Source organism: Lemur catta, chromosome 1, assembly GCF_020740605.2.
Source record: "Lemur catta isolate mLemCat1 chromosome 1, mLemCat1.pri, whole genome shotgun sequence".
Taxonomy (NCBI): Eukaryota; Metazoa; Chordata; class Mammalia; order Primates; family Lemuridae; genus Lemur; species Lemur catta.
Genome location: NC_059128.1, coordinates 113,583,728 through 113,601,989, shown reverse-complemented (window position 1 = coordinate 113,601,989; position 18,262 = coordinate 113,583,728). Strand labels below are relative to the sequence as shown.

Here is an 18,262-nt window from a genome sequence, read left to right as displayed (position 1 = left end):
CATGCACAGGCCTCCAAGGCCATGGGCTCTTTGAAATTACGTGCTGAATTCTGAGCACAATGTGGACGTTCCTAGGGGTGACAATCCATCAAAGTTATGTTCTTATTAAAGTTGTCCATGACCCCCAAATGGTTAAGAACAGAGATTTAAAGAAAGAGCAACCAGGCCAAGTGCCTGACATCAAACAGGGTGACACAGGTGTCACAGCAGCTGCACATGTGCAGGTCTGGGCGTGCCGGGGGCAGGGAACTGAAGGGAGCAACTACCCTCACAGCACGAGCCTAGGCAAGGCGGTCAGAGGAACACACTCCTCCCAGGAGGCCACGATGCCACCCCTGGGTGGGGGCTGTGAGGTGGGGACAGACACCAGGGACTGAGTCATCTACAGCTGCAGCAGCCAGATTCACCAGCAGTCCCCAGCCCGAGGGATTCCGATCAGCAAAGCCCCAAAAGGCCCATCCCGTCCCCTCCCTCCTGGCCTCAGTAAGTTGGGCTTAGGCCTCTCTGCGACTGTCCAGGCAAAAGGTGGCGCCCAAAGGAAGGTCTCAGCCAGGGAAGAGGCGGCTCAAGGGCTCACATAGCAAGGCTGTGGCTCCGATGCTACGACTGTGACAGTAAGGCCCAGGGGCTTTGTTGGACAGAAGCAGCTCAGCAGGACCTCGTGCTGCCTGAAAAACCTACACAGACCCTCCTAAGTGTCCCCACCAGGTGGCTGGAGAAGGCTCCCAAATGCAGAGAGGGCAGAGCCGGGGGACCCTGCCCACAGCCTCCTGAGCCTGGCAGACACAGCCCTGGCCCGGGGCTCCCGGGGGTCTCAGAGACACTACTGAAAGAGATGCCATGAGCAGCCCCGGCTGACGAAGCCCTGCAGGCTGCAGGGAGGACATCTCTTCACAGGGTCCAGGTGACTTTCAAATGACCAGGACAGAAGAAATAGCAAATGCGTTTTCTTCCTGTTTTGCATGGACTTCCAAAGAACCCTGAGTGGCTGAGAAGGAAGCAGCCAAGACCCCTAGCAAGAACCTTCATTTCACCTCCATGAGGTGCAGGGAAAACTGGCCTGGGCAGACCCCAGGGCCACGTCCCCTACTCCAAGACTCTGACGGATCTGACGATTTCCGAGACCTGCTGGCCTTGCTGAAAGGGCCAAAAGCCCCTGCCTGTGCCCATGCAGAAGGCAGTAAGACAGCCGAGAGCCTTGCCTGTCCCTCCTGGGGCGCCCCAGGCCCAAAACACTCCCAGCCCCAGGCAAGTGAAGCAAGAAGAACACAGAGAGAAGTGGAGAGACGCGTGTGGTCAGGGACGTGGTGCCCAGGAGTGGCCCGAGGGCCCCTAAGGACGGCGGCACTAAGTGGGCGGCTGCTGAGGAATGGAATGCACGCTCTTGGGTTTATGGGGACAAGGTGATACCATCCGAGGGGCTTTCTAGCTCATCCTGTGAGCAGCGGCTCTGGGACGGTTCAGAGAGAGAGAAAGGCCTCGGAAAGGCCGAGTGCCAGCTGTCCGACTGGGTCAAGATGAGCCGATAAATTGCTTCTTCCTCCTCGGAATCCGGATGGCTGGCCCCCACACACCCCTGCCCTGCCCCCAGGAAAGCCACTGCCGGAGAAGCAAAGCCTGGCACGGCTGCACAGGGGCAGCCCAGCGGCACGCGGGAGAGCCACGAAGGCAGCAGCCGCGGCCCAGGATGGAAGCACTCTGCCCAGCAGCCCCCCGCCAGTCGTCTGCAGCACTCTTGGGGCTTCGGCCGAGCAGTCCCCAGGCCCAGCCCGAGCTCAAGGGGGAGGGGACTGGACAGGGTCTCTGGCCTCAAGATGGACAGGGCAAAGAGCCCACAATCACTTGGCTTATTCCTGAAATCGTTGAGGAAGCGACAGTGAGCAGCAAGGGAGAGCACAGAGAGCTCGAAGAGGAAGACACCAAGGGAGCGAGTGCAGGTGCGGAAGGCCCAGCTCGGTGCGGGGAGGGCCCCCGGGCCCCCACGCGACTGGGCCTTCCGCCTCACTAACCTTGGAGCCGTGGGATGGTTTGGTCTTCTTGGGGTCAGAGAAGGCAGAGAGTGGAATTGTGGGTAACATGGGATAGTCAGGGCTGGGCCTGGACACCGTGTCTGCTCCTTCGGGCATTACCATCACCTAGTGACAGAGAAGAGACAGGCGTTATCAACGGGCAGGGACCACCCGGACAGGAGGAAGGAAGCCGAGTGGGCCAAGGCAGGGGATTCCCTCTTGGGGCGAGGGGAGAAGGGAGCGCCTGAGCTCCGCTTCCTGGAAGAATCACAGGCGCTTCCCCTGCAGGGGCTGCGTGCTGAGCACTCTTGGGTGAAGCAGGCTCAGTGGCAGAGAGCAAAGAGAAGCCCAGGGTCCCAGGATGGCCGGGCAGCGCAGACCCAGGGCACAGTGGACCGGAGGGCCGGCTGAGAAGACTGGCAGAGCACGCCAAGAAGCATGAGGAGGCAGCTGCTGCCAAAGCCCGATCTACGCGCCGAGGCTCAGAGAGACCACAGGCACGGACTGAAAGGGCCAGAAGCCAGCGGGCACTCAAGGTAGGCGGCTGTGGGGCAGAGACCAATCTCCAAAGGGTTTGCACGGATGCAACTTTGGCGGGTCCCACATGCCCGGCAGGACGAGTCTTCCCGCTCTTGTGAGTGACTGAAGCTGACCCAGAGCATGAGTGGCAAGGCCGAGGCTGAGACCACGGCAGGAGGAGGCCTTCATGAGGTGGAGAGCCAACATTCTCTGCAGAAGCGGCGGTGCACAAGCGAGGCGGCCAGCCTGTAGGGGGAGGCGCTTGCTCCTGGCTATGTCAGAAGGCCACAGTCCTTCCAGGAGGTACTCCCAGGAAACACCTGCCCAGGTCCAACAAGGCCCTTAGGACACCAGCTGCAGGGAGAGGAAGCCCAGTGCAAGGTCTCAAAATCCCAACACTGCAGATTAATGTGACCACCGGGGCCAGTCACGCAGAGAGTCGTTGCATGTGGCCTTGAGACGGGACAAAAGCAGAAAACGCACTTAACAAAAAGTACCGAATTCAGCCAAAGCAGTGCCACAAATACCAATGAGTACCTATGATTCCTCGGAAGCCAACCCCTTCATCTGAGGACACCGACATAACATGGTCACGGGGACACGGGTGCCCCCAGGCTACCGGGTCAGGGCTGCTCCTCAGAGCCTATCTGCCCACAACACCACAGAGTGCCAGACCTGCAGCACATCTGCCCCCTGCTGTGCCTGGACAGTACCAGCTCCCTGAACATACGCCACGGGAGACCCTCTGTGCTTTGGGGAGAGTCGAGGCCCAGCCGATGGGCTGCTCTCCGGGAGGTGCGGGCTTGCTCAAGCGCGGGGCCTTCCTCCTGCTCTCGCGTTAACCCACCCTCAGTTGCCTGCAATCAATGCCCGAGACTGACAACGACATCAGGATAACGCAGAGCCTCTCTCTCCACTGTAACAAAGCCCCTCGGCAAAAAGAACAGGTACAGCGAACCAATGATCCATTCCTACCTAGGACAGGGTGCTGCCGTGGGGACCCATCTCCCCGATGGAAACACAGATCCTTGACCAACAGGGCAGGGACAAGACATAGTCCTGAGGGCGCAGGGCTGGGAGAGCGGGAAGTCCCACCCTAGTCACTCTGGAGGGAGCGCCTGGAGCCCTGAGGGAGGAATTTCAAGAGCTGTGAGGGGAGTGAGGAGGGCCGCCTCCTCCAGCTTTCCCAACACCGACAGCCATGGGGGCAGGAGCTGCGGCCACTCACTACCAGACAGACACTCTGGGCTTCAGGACGGCGAACACAGAAGCACGGTCACCTGGTCCTGGCAAGCACCTGACAAGAACCACCGTCCTATGGAGGCCTCAGGCTGCTCCTGGGGCTAGAGAGCGCCTTGATCGTCAGCCCAGGGCAAGCCCCAAAGGCCCAAAAAGTTCCTGACCAGCTGCCAGCTCCTCTGGGCAGCCCTCTGTGAGGGCAAATGGTGCCCGGGGCAGAGACCACCCACGGTGCCTGCACACCTCGCTCTGCCCACCAGGGCCAAGGCCGCTTCCTCCCTTCCTCCTTCTCTGACCCTGCACAGGCTGAGCCAGACCTTCCTCCCAGCCGCCTCCTCCTCCTCCCCACCCCTCGGTGGCTGCTTTGCCCTCAGAGCCTTCCTCTCCTGTGAACAAAGGGAACCTCCGCTCATGGGAGCGGGAGTGAGGGCCTGGCTGTAGCCCAAGAGGCCCGGGATGCTGCTTCCCAGAGAAATGCGACTACGGAGGCTTCAGGAGGCCCAGAGACGCCGGGCGAACGTGGTGGGAAGTCCAGGGTGCGAGAAGCAGGTGGAAAGGCAGAGGCAGGAAGGCACTGGGCCCGCGCTGTCCACGCAGGCCTGCCCAGCGCCTCCCTCACCTGCCGATTAGGATCACGAGGCGTGTTTATTAGGAACACGGCAGGACGTGCTCAAACCTCCCACCACGGACACACTATTCCCTTCACTGAAAAAGGGCAAAGTTCATTGCAGACCCAACCGTACTCAGTGGAGAGCAAAGGGCTGCTCCGAGGCAGCCCCACAGCCCCCACTCCCTCGGGATGTGGGCCTGTCCCCACCGCACACACAACATGTCACACACCACACATGAACACCATACACACCAGTGACATGTCAGACCACGCATGAACACACCACACATGACACATACTGCACACAACATGCCACACACCACGTATAAACATGCCACGCACAACACATACACGTGACATGTAACACACCACACATGACACATGCCACACCCCTCAGGCAACACATATCACACATGTGACACATGCCACGCACTTTACACAACCCACATGTCACACAGCACATACTCATGACACAGGTGACACATGCCATACACATATGTAACACACACACCTCTCCCAGATACACCACACACATACATATCACACACACACACAACCCTGGCCCCACTCCATCAGAAACGCAGAGTGACATCTAAGCAAACGCTCTGTGACCCTGGGTCACTCAAGGTGGCTGTGCTGTGCCGTGACCAAGCCTGCACATACCTCCACACGACACCCACCTGCAGCCAGGCACCCCGTCCTCCACAAGCCGTCCCCGGCTCCCGTACCACACCCAGCCTGCAAGGCCCCAGTGGCTCCACTCAGGCCACCACACGGGCATCCCACCACACAACTCACTGGAGAGCCCTAGTTCTCAGCTGACACTGGCGTCTGGCCTCACAGGACAAAAGGGGATGGGCAACGCACAGGTCAGGGCAGGGCCCTCCACAGAGGAGCCCCTGCCACCTCCTTGGGTGGCCCTGCCAGGCTGGTTATGAGCCGGCTCCAGGCCTGGCCACGCGGACAGACCGGCCTCGCGCCCATTCCTTCCCCGGCCACTTCCTACAGGAAGATGCTAATTAACCACAGCCACCCGGGAGGCCGCGGGATAACCGGCAACTCATCCATAGCCATCCACGCCCCACACGGACTTCAAGCACCTGGCCCCTTCCAGCTCCACCAGGCACTACCTGTGGGACAGGCACCTGCACCCGGGAGATCCCAAGGCGCCCCCCAGCAGCAACGCCTCCAGCATGGGAGCCAGGCCAGGACAGCCTCGGCCAGCACAGCAGCCACTGGGCCAGGCGGGACAGGGGCCTGCCCGCCCACTCGGGGCACACTCACCCCGCCAGCCCTCAGGAGCTTGTACCGGAACTCAGTGGTGGGGTTGTTGAAGGTGAGCTTCTCGCAGCGCAGGTGGTTCACGGGCGGGTTGCCCTCCAGGTTCAGGAACAGGTCATAGGTGAAGCAAACCTTCCGTGGCTCCTCCTTCAACAAAGAAAACAGGGAAGTCTATGTCAGAGGGGCGGGGGGCAGGAGGCCCCGGCCGAGGGACAGGGACGGAGCTCCCTCCTCCCTCCTTCACCTGCCTCCACTCCTCCTCCCCCCAGACCCTCCTCTGCTCTGCCCTTGGTGCCTCCTCTTCCTCAAAACAACTCAACCTACAGAAGCAAAGATCATTAATAACAGTGTGCTTGGACGCTTAGCAGGAACATTCCTCCCGCTGGCAGAAGCAGCCACGTGCACGCATTGCCCTTTCAATCCTCACGGGACCCACTGACAAATGGGGAAACTGAAGTTCGAAGACACACAACTAACAAGTGGCAGTGCTGAGACCTCACCCCAGCCTCTGATCTCACCATCTCAACCCCCCTCTCCTTCCCAGCAAGGGCCACGCCCAATAGGGAGCCTAACACAGAGACGCAAATGACAGGGACCAGAACCCAAGGCGTCAAGAGAACACAGAGGCAAGATCATGACCCAGTTTCCAGCAGGCTCTGCCCATACCAGGAGCCATCCTGCACCCTCGCTGCCCCACAAGACAGGGACCTTCATTCTGGTTGCTGCCCTACAGCACGAACAGCACCTGGCGTGGGGCAGGCGCTCAACGGATTTTTGGGACAAGTGAGCGAGGAGTAGTTGTGAGTGAGCAAGGCTCTGACCGAGCGGCGTGGTGTCCACAGAAAAGGCTGGGGGCTCAGGGCACAGGCTGGCCTGCTGGGAAGGGGGCTGTCTGCACCAGTTCCTTCTGGGGCCTCAGAGGGAATGCACAGGGTCAAGTTTCTGTGAACCTCGACAAAGCAAGAGACATGTAAAGAGTCCGCCTCGGGCTCCACAAAACGAAGATGTGCTCCTGGAGCAGCAACGCCAGGCCAGTAAGGAAAACGGGGTGGGGGGAATGCAAGAGACCTCACTGAGACAAGCCCAAGTGTTGCACTGAGGAACCGAAGTTTGAACAATGGGTGTTCACGTTTACGGGCAACCGGTGTTCAACGAGGGCGCCAAGACCATCCAATGGGGACCAAATTGCCTCTTCAACAAATGGTGCTGGGATGACTGGACACCCACACGCCAAAGAATGAAGGCAGACCCCACCTCACACAAAAAAACAACTCATCTAGGATCAAACACCTAGATGTAAGAGCTAAGACTATAAAACTCTCAGAAGAAAACATACATATACATTGCGACATTGGATTGGGCAAATCTTTTTTAGACAAAGTCTCACTCTGTTGCCCAGGCTAGAGCGCCGTGGGCACAATCATAGCTCACTGCGGCCTCCAACTCCTGGGCTCAAGCGATCCTCCTCCTGCTTCAGCCTCTCAAGTAACTGGGACTACAAAGTATTTGCCACCATGCCTGGCTAATGCTTTTCTTTAAATGTTTTTGTAGAGAGGGGGGTCTCATTCTATTGCCCAGGGTGGTCTTGAACTCACCTCAGCCTCCCAAAGTGCTAGGATTATGGCCAGCAACTGTTTCTTAGATATGACACCAAAACCACAGGCAACTAAAGAAAATTAGACAAATCAAACTTCATCAAAATTTTAAAAGTTTGTGCTGTAAAACAGGACACCATCAAGACAGTGAAAAGACAAGCTGCAGAAGAAGTGAACATATTTCCAAGTCATTACTCCAATAAGGTTTAGTATCCAGAACATCCAAAAAAATTTTACAACAATAAAAAGACAAAGTACATGATTTAAAAATGGGCACCGAATGTGAATAGACATTTCTCCAAAGACATACAAATGGACAAAAAGTGCATGAAAAAATGCTTAACGTCACCAGTCACTAGGGAAATGCAAATCAAAACCACAATGACACCACTGCACATCCACTAGGATGGCTATGATAAAAAAAAAAAAAACCAAAAAACAGAAAAGTGTTGTCAATGTGGAGAAAATAGAACCTTTCTGCGCACTAGAGGGAATGTGAAACAGCACGGCCACTTTGGAAAACTGCCTGGCAGCTAGCACGTCAAATACAGACTAAGCATGTGAACCACACGCCCACTCCTAGCTATATCCCCAAGAGCAATGAAGACGTGTTCACACAAAACTTGACACCTATGTTCATGTACAGTGTTTTTTTATTTTGTTCCAGGGATTGTTTTCTTTTTATCTTTTCTTAATTTTTTTTTATTTCAGCATATTATGGGGGTACAAACGTTTAGGTTATGTATATTGCCCTTGCCCCACCCAAGTCAGAGCTTCAAGCGTGTCCATCCCCCAGATGGTGCGCCCATTAGGTATGAATATACCATCCCTTCCTCCCAACTCCCACTTGCCTAACACCCAATGAATGTTACTACTATATGTGCACTTAAGTGTTGGTCAGTTAATATCAATGTGATGGTGAGTGCAGTGTTATAACAGTCAAAAAGTGGAAACGGGCCAGGCGCGGTGGCTCATGCCTGTAATCCTAGCACTCTGGGAGGCCGAGGTGGGAGGATCGCTCAGGGTCAGGAGTTCAAGACCAGCCTGAGCAAGAGCAAGACCTCATCTCTACTAAATATAGAAAAAAATTAGCTGGACAACTAAAAATATATATAGAAAAATTAGCCGGGCATGGTGGCGCATGCCTGTAGTCCCAGCTACTAGGGAGGCTGAGGCAGTAGGACTGCTTGAGCCCAGGAGTTTGAGGTTGCTGTGAGCTAGGCTGACACCACGGCACTCTAGCCCGGGCAACAGAGTGAGACTCTGTCTCAACAAAACAAAACAAAATAAACAAACAAACAAAAAAAACATGCAAATGACACAAATGTCCGTGGACAGATGAATGGAGAAATCAAGTGTGGTCTGTCCACACGGTGGAATATTACTCTGCCCTGAAAAGGAAGGATGCTCTGACACAGGCTACAATGTGGATGAACCTCAAAAACACTGCACTAAGGAAAGACGACAGACACAAAAGGCCACAAATTATATGACTGCGTTCACGTGAAATGTCCAGAACAGGCAAATCTACAGAGACACGACGTGGATTAGTGGGTGCCAGGGGCTGGGGCAGGGGGACATAGGAAGTGACTGCTCATGGGTATGGGGTTTCCTTTAGGGGTGATAAAAATATTCCGGAATCAGAAAATTGTGACAATGGCACAACATTGTGAATATACTAAAAACCACCAGATTGTGCACTTTTAAAGGGCGAATTCTTTGGTGCCTATCACGTGTTCAGAGCAGTGACCAAGACCGAGGAGGGGTCTTTAACTTTACAGACAGTCAGGGCACAAAGGTGAAACAGCCACGGCACCAGCAACAATGTGACATGTGACTGACCGTACTGTGTCATGCAGGATTTGAGAAGCCTCAATCATAGCCAGGCACGTTTCTAAGCACTTCATACATGTGGATGCTTCACAGCCCCCAACACAGAACTCCTAGTGTCCGCATGTCACACATGAAGAAACCGAAACAGAGGGCGGAGATCTGGTCAGCAGCAGAGCCAGGACTCACCCCAGGCAGGTGCCCTCAGGACACCCTGGATCTTGGAGAGGTTCCTCGTGCGTGGCGCGCGCGCGCGCGCACACACACACACACACACACACACACACACACACACACACGGAAGAGGGAGCACAGCAGGAGGAGATCAGGCCATGCTCCTTACGGCGCGCGCACGCGCGCACACACACACACACACACACACACACACACACACACACACACACACGGAAGAGGGAGCACAGCAGGAAGAGATCAGGCCATGCTCCTTACGGCGCGCGCGCGCGCGCGCGCACACACACACACACACGGAAGAGGGAGCACAGCAGCAGGAGATCAGGCCATGCTCCTTATGGCTCCCTGGAGGGCAGGGCACCTGCAGCCCTGAAGCACCCCATGCGCACTCTGACACCAGCAACGCTGCTGTGTGAGTCACAGCACGCTGAGGATGGCTGCTAATTGGTGCTCCCTCTGGGTGAGACCTAGGATCTGTGATGCTTAGGAACTCCCAAGAGGGCTGTGATTCTCTCCCTTGACGCCCCTCTGGAAAACCAGCTTCCCGAGAGGCTGGGACGTGGCAGCACCTCCCTCCAAGGCCCAGGAGCAGCTCCGTGAGGACTGGCAGAGTCACAGATGGGCTGTCGGCTGGCAGGCCTGGGGTAATAGCCGTGGCTACTCCAGCTGGACCCCAGTGTGGCCCCACTCTAAGCACTAGCAGCCGCCTGCTGGACTCAAGCATTCTCAGGCCAGGCCAGGAGGAGCCACCCACTCCCAGGCCACTGGCCACAAGCCAGCATCTCTCCAGCTTCAGCAAACTAAGATGCAGAGGAACTGGCCCAACTGGTGCCAGTGCCAAAAGCTGCTGCATGCACACCCATCCACAGCGCCAAACGGCGGACAGTCCAGGCCGTGCACCCCGCACGCCTGCCTGCACTCCTTAAGGCAAGGGGCATGGGACTCGAGGGGCCAGGCTGGCCCTGGCACAGGGCACACCAAGGCCAAGGCCACAGCCCCATGGCTGCTGACCACACTCGGAGTTCCTGTCGGGAGAGGCCATTGCTCCCTCCTCCCCACACCCAGAGTTACCTCCCTGCCTGGGTGTGAGAGCAGAGGAACCAGCCCTCCTGTGGGGTCTCCCAGCTCCTGACAACCCCAGGCTGTCACCCAGCCATCTCTGCCTGGCCGAGGCTTGTCCCCCGGCTATCATGCCCTTGTGAGGCCCTGGGGTTCACAGACATACACTGGGCTTTAAAAAATAATAAAGTTAAACCTGAATGTGATCGTGGCTCTAGATCCAAGTGCCAGTTTATAGGAAATGCCAGGAAACACCGAAACATCACCACAGGCTGCAATCAACATCCCTGTGGGACAAACATTATAGCTTCTTCTCAAAATCGTAAGGGAGGGAGGAAAGAGACGGAGAGAAAAAAGATTTAAAGAGGCTTAAGAGAGAGCAATCAAGAGTGATACACCGACCTCACTGGAACCCCGATTTGAATAGATTATTTTAAAAAATATACGTACATATACATACACACACAGTCATCCCCCAGTACTGGCAGGAGAGAGAGAGAGAGAGAGAGAGAGAGAGAGAGAGAGAGAGAGAGAGAGAGGGAGAGTGTGTGTGTGTGTGTGTGTGTGTGTGTGTGTGTGTGTGTGTGACAACAGAAGAAATTGACATTACTGGATGTGATGATATTAAGGAACTATTAATTGACCAGTTTCTAGGCATGATGGTATCATGGGTAAGGTTTTGTTTAAAGAGTCTTCTCTTGCAGGCATGTGCTGATATATTTATAGATGACAAGATACGATGTGCAGGACTTGATTCAAAACACTCCCAGGGGCAGAGAAGAGAAAACATGGCATGCAAGTCGGCAACTGCTGAAGCTGATCGGGGATGGGGGGTTGCTCTGTCATTCTCTGTACTTCTATATACATACATATATATGTTTTTTTCAGTTTCCTATGTTAAAAAAGAGAATTAAATATATATGCTAGGCTCTATCCCACCTGCTTTACAGCTCAATGTCAGTTCAACATTCTGTGTCCCCCCTAGCCTGCCTGGGAAGAGGGTGAACATGTCCTGCCCTCCCCCACCAAGGAACCCTCTGCTCCTGACCCCCCTGGAGTCCTCCTGGGCCACCAGGCTTCGCTCTGCTTCAGGTGGCCGCCCCAGCAGCAGGCACTGAGCTACGCAGCGCCTTACTCAATCCATACAATCGCTCTAGGAGTGAGTCACTGTTCTCACCAGCCGTCAGGAGAAGAAACCGAGGTTTTGTGGGGTTTGATCATTTGCCAAAGCCACGCAGAAGCAATAAAAGCCAAACACACCAGTCTACTCATCAGAAGCTGCGCACCCTTCCTTTAGATAAAGCTCTGACGCGCTCATCTCGGGATTCCCCAGCCCACGGCAAATGGGGCTGGGCCGGGCGGGCCAACCTTGGCAGAAAGCAAGGCAAGAAATGTGGAAAAGCGCTGTCTGAGAAGCACACAGCCCGTACTGAAATCCCACCCCCAGTGCTCGGCCTGGCTGGGACGCCACGCGAGAGTGCAAGTACATGGACGAGGCCACCGAGGCCCTTGTGCCGCGGGGGGATGCCGGGGGTGCCCGAATGCCCTCAGCAGGAACAGGCCGGCAAACCACAGCTGAGCCATGTGGCGAGGTGCACTCCACAGACAGCGCGGAGGACAAGGGAGAGTTACCTGTGCCGACACGGAGATGGCCAAGGACAGCAAGTTTAAAGCTGCACATCGCACACACCCCCACTCACTCATATACACACGCTCATATAGACAAAAAAAATGTTTTCGAAGGACAGACAACTCACTGCATACCATGGTTACTTCAAGGAAGTGGGCTGGAGAGGATTTCAATTCCTTGCAACCTGCACAGACCCACCTTTGTAATTAGAAGAAAAACTTCAGAAAAAAAAAGGTTTAAGAAAAACACCACAAAATGGGCTGAAAACTGTGGGCTTCGTTTGGGGTCAGAGACCTCCTGGGTGCTGAAGCAGCCTGTCACCAACTTGCTATGTGACCCTGGCTGCGCTGCTGCACCTCTCTGAGCGTCCGTGAGAAGGAGGAATCAAACCAAAAAGAGGGAGAAAGGACAATAGTGGCTCTGGCCAGCAGGACCCCTACCACGTCTGCCTTCCTATGCTGCGATTGGGGCAGAGACTCCCGCAGGTGCACCCGGGGCCTGCCCAGGACAGGTACAGGGCGGACAGTCACCATAGCCCTGTGTGAGACAGAAGCAGCAAGGTACTCACATGCCTGTCAGGAAGGGGCTGGCCCTGGTCAGGGAAGGACGGGATGTTCTCTTTTTGTTCCTCTGAACTGTGAACTCCACTGTGGAGTCCTCTGCCGCCCCTGAGAGAAACTGACAGGCACAGCAGGTGGCTTCGAGGGCAGGCTCTCGAGCCGAGCTGGCTCATCCACTTCCTGCGCAGCCCTGGACAGGTCACGTCACTTGTTTGTGCCTTGGCTTCCTCACCTGCACAGTGGGACTATGAGAACCCAGCCACACGCAGGTGCCCAGATGTGCCGAGTATCTCACACACGGACTTCAACTCCCTAAGATATGCTGCCAGGAGAGAGCAAACTGCAGAGCAGTGAGTGCACCCGGCCCCACTGTTCTGCCTCAAAGGCAGGCTTTCGATACGAATGCAGAATACTCGGGGCAAGAGATGGATGGGACAGAGTTCCGGTTTTTACTCTGCACGCTCCAATGTGACCTGAGATTTTGATAAGCCGAATACATTCCTCCATCGATAAGCAATTAGACACCCAGACCAGAAAGCAGACAGGCAAGCGCTACATTGTAAGGAGCTTCCCATGGAAACAGCCAGACAACTTTAGGCTTTAAGATGGCTTCTCTCATCTGGAAACCTAACTGAACGATTTTTCCCCAAGCTAACACCAAAAACAGGGAGAAAGCTGCTTGAAAAAGCAGTTTGAAAAAGAAACCCAGGCCAGGTGTGGTGGCACATGCCCCCAGACCCAGCATTTTAGGGGCTGAGGTGGGAGGATCACCCGGGACCAGGAGTTGGAGGCTGCAGTGAGCTGTGATAGCAGCACTGCACTCCAGCCTGGGCGACAGAGCAAGACCCCATCTGTTTAAAAAAAAAAAAGAAAAGACAAGACAAGACAAGACAAGACAGACCGACCAGAAAAAATGGACCAGAAGAAATGAAACGGGAGACAGGAGGCAGCGTCCCCAGGATGAGCCCATGATATTTGGGGAACATAACACGTGCTTCCAACCCCAAGCCAATTCTTCCACCCCCTTTTCCAGGGCCCAGCAGTTGGCATTCCAGGGGGGAAGCGCCTGTCCCTGCCACCAGGGGGGCCTTGGGTGACTGTGATGAGCTGTGGCTGGGGTCTCTTGAGGGGCTTCTCCACCTGGCTGTAGACCCCCCCCCACTAGGAAATCCAGCAAGGACTGGGGTCCCACATGGAGGAACAGAAAGATGCCATGGGGAAAGACAAATTGAGCCGCACGGCCGGTGCACATTCACGCAGCTTGTCACAACTCGGCAGCCCCCTGACCTTCCCTATGTGTCCTCACACAATGTCCCTTCTGTTCTGGCTCCTCACAGTCCACTAGTGAGGGCCTTCTCCCTCAGCTGCGGCACCCGGCCAATTGTCCCTGGAGGGGAGCTCCGAAGGCTGGAGGAGGGGCTGCTACCTCCTGAACTCTGCAAAGCCCTGGAGGGCGTGGGAGCCAGGCAGCAGGGGCACGGGGAGGAGAGGGCACAGTGGGGCCCCAGAGGGCTCCCGCCCACGCCACTGGGATCAGCTCCCCTACTCTCCGTTTAAAAACAGGGAAGGCAGGGGAAGCCTGGCAGCAAGTACCATTTCCACCGTAAAGGGGGTGGGGGGGATCAGGATCTGGTGACCGTGGTACCTCCCCCAGCATGTCCCCAGCCCTGCCAAACTGCCTGTGCAGCTGCCCAGGGCCCCCCAACACCAGGAACCTAGGATGTGTCCAAGAAGATGCCTTAGAGGGTTTTAAGGCTCTGAAGCCAGCACTGTTTCACTTCTAAGAACCTTCACACATAAAACTGCGCAAACTTCCCAAAAAAATGTACCAAATGTACAAGACGCCCTCCTCATGCCTTCAGATAACTGCTGTGAGCAGAGCTACGCAATGCTGACAGCTCCTGTCCAGTAATAGCTTGGTGTGGGGTGGGGGAGGATGTTTAATACTAGTGGCAAATAACCAAAATACACTTCTTTTTCACATTTTGCCATTTCTGAGCATTGGACTGTCTCTTAACATCAGAGTGTAGCCTTAACATGTTTCTTTTCCTCCTTCTAAAATGTGTCATTAAATTGATGGTGAAGGGAGGCGTAGGGCAGAGGAGGTGGAGCCACAGCAGGGCGAGTTTTCATGCCCCGAACCATCGCACTCTCCTCTGCCCTGGCTGTTGGTGTTGGGTTCCACACGTGCAAGAGCTTGGCGGCCAATTAGTCACGTTGCAAACACCCATAGTGCGCCGGCCAGGGCTGCAGGCCTGACGCCAGACATAGAAGTGACGGAGTAGGTCACTCTGAACTCAGACAACCTCTCTCCCATCTCTGATGACTGATTCCTCAGCTCCTCTCGGCTTTGCCATGCACCCCAAGCCAGGAATTCGCAACTGAGTGGCAACCAGCTTCGCTTTGAAAAAGACAAAAGTGGGATCTAAGAAGATTGCCCAGGAAGATTAAGTCACATCAAATGATGACTTGGAGGAGAGCTCCTGAGGCCAACTGCTGATCTCGGCTAATGACTCAAAACGAAACAACAACAAAAAATCAACTACGCAGAAGTCAGTCTCCTACGAAGCAGGTCCATGGTGGGGTCACCAAGTGACAAGGCTAAGGGCCCTCAAGAGGTGCACCTGGCCCAAACTGCGAGTTGAACGTGGGTGTGGGCCACCCTGCACAGCCGCCAGGCCCCTGCCCCGCCCAAGACCAAGCCCCCATACCTGTACGCCCTCGAGGTCAGCCCTGGAGCCTCTGTGGACCCTCCCGAGGCCCAGACCCTGCTCCTAACTGACCCCGGGGCACAGACGAGCACTTCCTATTTGGCAGTCACTGGACTATTTCTGGAAAAGACTGAGCCAGTCTGCTTTATAATGTGACTGATCTACTCCACAACAGTGGGGGGCAGGCGAGAGGCAGGCACCTGGCTGGGGATTCTGAAGTCACGGTCACAAGAGCTCAAAGAGGCAGATGAACCCAGAGGGCTAAGAGGGTGCCCCCTGTGATCACACCCTGGCAGCCCCCCGCAGTGCTGGGGCTGAGCAGCCCTGCCCACCTGCACTCACCTCCCCACACCTGCCCCAGTCTGCTTCTTGGCACCGTGACTCTGCCATGGCATAGCTGTCCTTCCACCTGGAAGAGGCCTCCTCGTCTTCTTGGCTTCACATGGTCTCTAGTCAGCCTGGCTTCCTAAGAGAAACTCCTCCAACCCTTGCTATCTGCACTCGACACCCAGCGCTGCAGCTTCCATGAGCCTATGACTTGCTCTGAGGCCCTCACTTCCTCTGCTGGATGTCTGCTCTCCCCCCACACCATGAGCCTGAGACAGAGCTCCATGGGAAACGAGACCATGTCCACTCTGGTCCTCACTGGGCCCTAGGCCTCGTGAGTATTTGTTGCGTGGATAAACCAATGAAACTCCAGCAAGTGACAGAAGAAAAGCAATTCTTCCTCCTCACTGTAAACAAATATTTTAAAACCCTCAACTGCAAAGAATAAATGACAACAGCCTCCCGTGCTAGGTGCCATCTCCCCATCAGTGGTCCCCTCTGGTTCTCTAGGCAGCAGTCTTGTGCACGCCGCCACTGGGCAGCGCGCGAGGAACAGTGTGGGCCTTGGTTCTGGCAGAGGGTGGGTGTCAGACACAATACCCAAAGCACAATCCACAGAAGAGAAAACAACAATAAACTAGCAAAATCTAAAACTTACGCCAGGCAAAAGATACTGGTGAGAGAACAGACAAGCCACAGACTTGGAGAAAATATATGCAAATCACACACCAGATAAAGGACCTGTATCTGGAGTATATAAAGAACTCCTGAAACTCAGTAATAAGAAAACAAATCCAATTTTTTAAAAAGGGAGGAGTAAAATTCTGAAGAGATACTTGAACAAAGAAAATATATGAACTGCACATAAGCATGTGAAAAGATAATCGTCCTCAGCCACCGGGGAGACAAGATTCGAGGCAAAGCCTAATTGGGTAGCGCTTCACACCCACCAGGGTGGCGGTCATCAAAGAGACAGAAAAAAAGTGTCAGTGAGGATGTGGGGAAACTGGAGCCCTCGGGGCTGCTGGTGAGGATGTGAAATGGTGCAGCCATTGCGGGGAAACAGTCTGGCAGTTACTCAAAAAGTTAATCACAGAATGACCAAAAGACCCAGCAATTCCACTGGAATTCGACGGTGGTGAAGGTGTGATGGTTGCATACCTCAGAATACACAAAAACCATCAGACAGTAGGCTTGAAATGGATGAATTGCAGGTTATGGGAACTATATCACAATAAAGCTGTTTGAGAGAGAGAAACAGACACAACACACCCCATAAGCTACGGGAATAGAACACAGATGAGATGGCTGCAAGGGACTGAGGCTAGGAGAGGGGGCTGACTTCAAAAAGGGAGCTCCCATCCCCTGGCCAACTCGAGAACAATTTGAACAAAGTAACAATGGCACTGGATTATAACCCAAAGAAAAAAATAGATATCCATGAATCCATATTGATATAAATAAATGACTGAATAAATAAATAAATGGAGAAGGGACAACTCTTACACCAAAAAATTCCCATTTTTTGGAATGAAGGAACTGAATGTCACCACCAGAACACCACTGAGGAGGGCTCAACAGACAGAACTACGGTTGAGTATCCCTCATCTGAAACGCTCAGCACCAGAAATGTTTCGGATTTCAGAGTTTTCACATTTTGGAATATTTGCATTATACCTCCAGGCTCAGCATCCCTAATCCAAAAAGTGGAAATTCAAATACTCTAATGAGCGTTTCCTTTGAGTGTCACATTGGCACTCCAAAAGTTTCAAATTTTGGAGCATTTCGGACTTTTGGATTAGGGATACGCAGCCTGTATGAAAAGAAACAGGTCATCTGCATAGTTTCTAAGTATCCCCCCCCCCCCAAATAAGTATTAGTTACCTGGTCGTTTTAACCTGTGCTCCTGGGCCCAAGATGGAGGCCTTAATTCCTCCTCCTTGAGTGTCGGGTGCACTTAGTGACTCGGTTCTAACTCACAGAGAGTGGAAAGGCATAGACGGCACCTGGACAGTGGAGCAACCTGGCAGGCACTGCCTCAACCAGGAGATCAAGGTCAGCATCACCTGTTAACCATAAGCCACGTGAAAATCTGCCACCTCCTCCTATGACATGCAGAGAATGGCACTTCTCCTCTGTGGTCTTCTTACCAAAATCTATAACCGCAGACTAGTCGTGAAAAAATACCAGACAAATACAAGCTCAGGGAGATTCTACAAAATACCTTCCTGATACACTTCAAAATTATTAAGGCCATGAAAGACAAGGGAAGGCTGAGAAGAGAGACCAATCTAGCAACCTGGAGTAGATTCCAAAACAGGGAAAGGATACTAGTGGAAAATGGCAGAATTCCAATGGTCTGCAGTTCAGTTGATGGTATTGCACCAATGTTAACTACTCGGTGCTGATCACTGTCAAGGGAATCAGGGTGTGCGGTCTGTAGGAACTCTCCGTACTATCTTTGCAAGTTTTCTGTGTCTAAAATTATTTCAAAATTTTTTAATTAAAAAAAATCATAACTATGAGACATTCCCTGGCAGGAACCATACTTGGCTTAGTTACTGGAAGATTTTTATGTATGTTTGGAGAGACTTGGGTGTGTGATTCTACTTTGTGAATTTTATGGAATCTATATACAGATCAAGTCTTTCTGATGAAACTTTTGTGTGCAAATTGACATGTACAGTAAGTACAATACAC

General features: G+C 54.1%; 1 protein-coding gene across 2 annotated transcripts in view; it reads right to left on the bottom strand.

The window, feature by feature from the left end:
• Nucleotides 1-18,262, bottom strand: part of MLLT1 (MLLT1 super elongation complex subunit) — a 62,408-nt gene that overhangs the window by 14,048 nt on the left and 30,098 nt on the right. The window contains exons 4-5 of one of the 2 annotated variants that reach the window (XM_045548831.1): nt 5,662-5,805; nt 2,010-2,135 (exon numbers count right to left, since the gene is read on the bottom strand). In XM_045548831.1, the coding sequence (XP_045404787.1) occupies nt 2,010-2,135; nt 5,662-5,805 (270 nt within the window). The remainder of the gene's footprint in view (nt 1-2,009; nt 2,136-5,661; nt 5,806-18,262) is intronic. The other variant, XM_045548832.1, reaches the window with a different exon arrangement.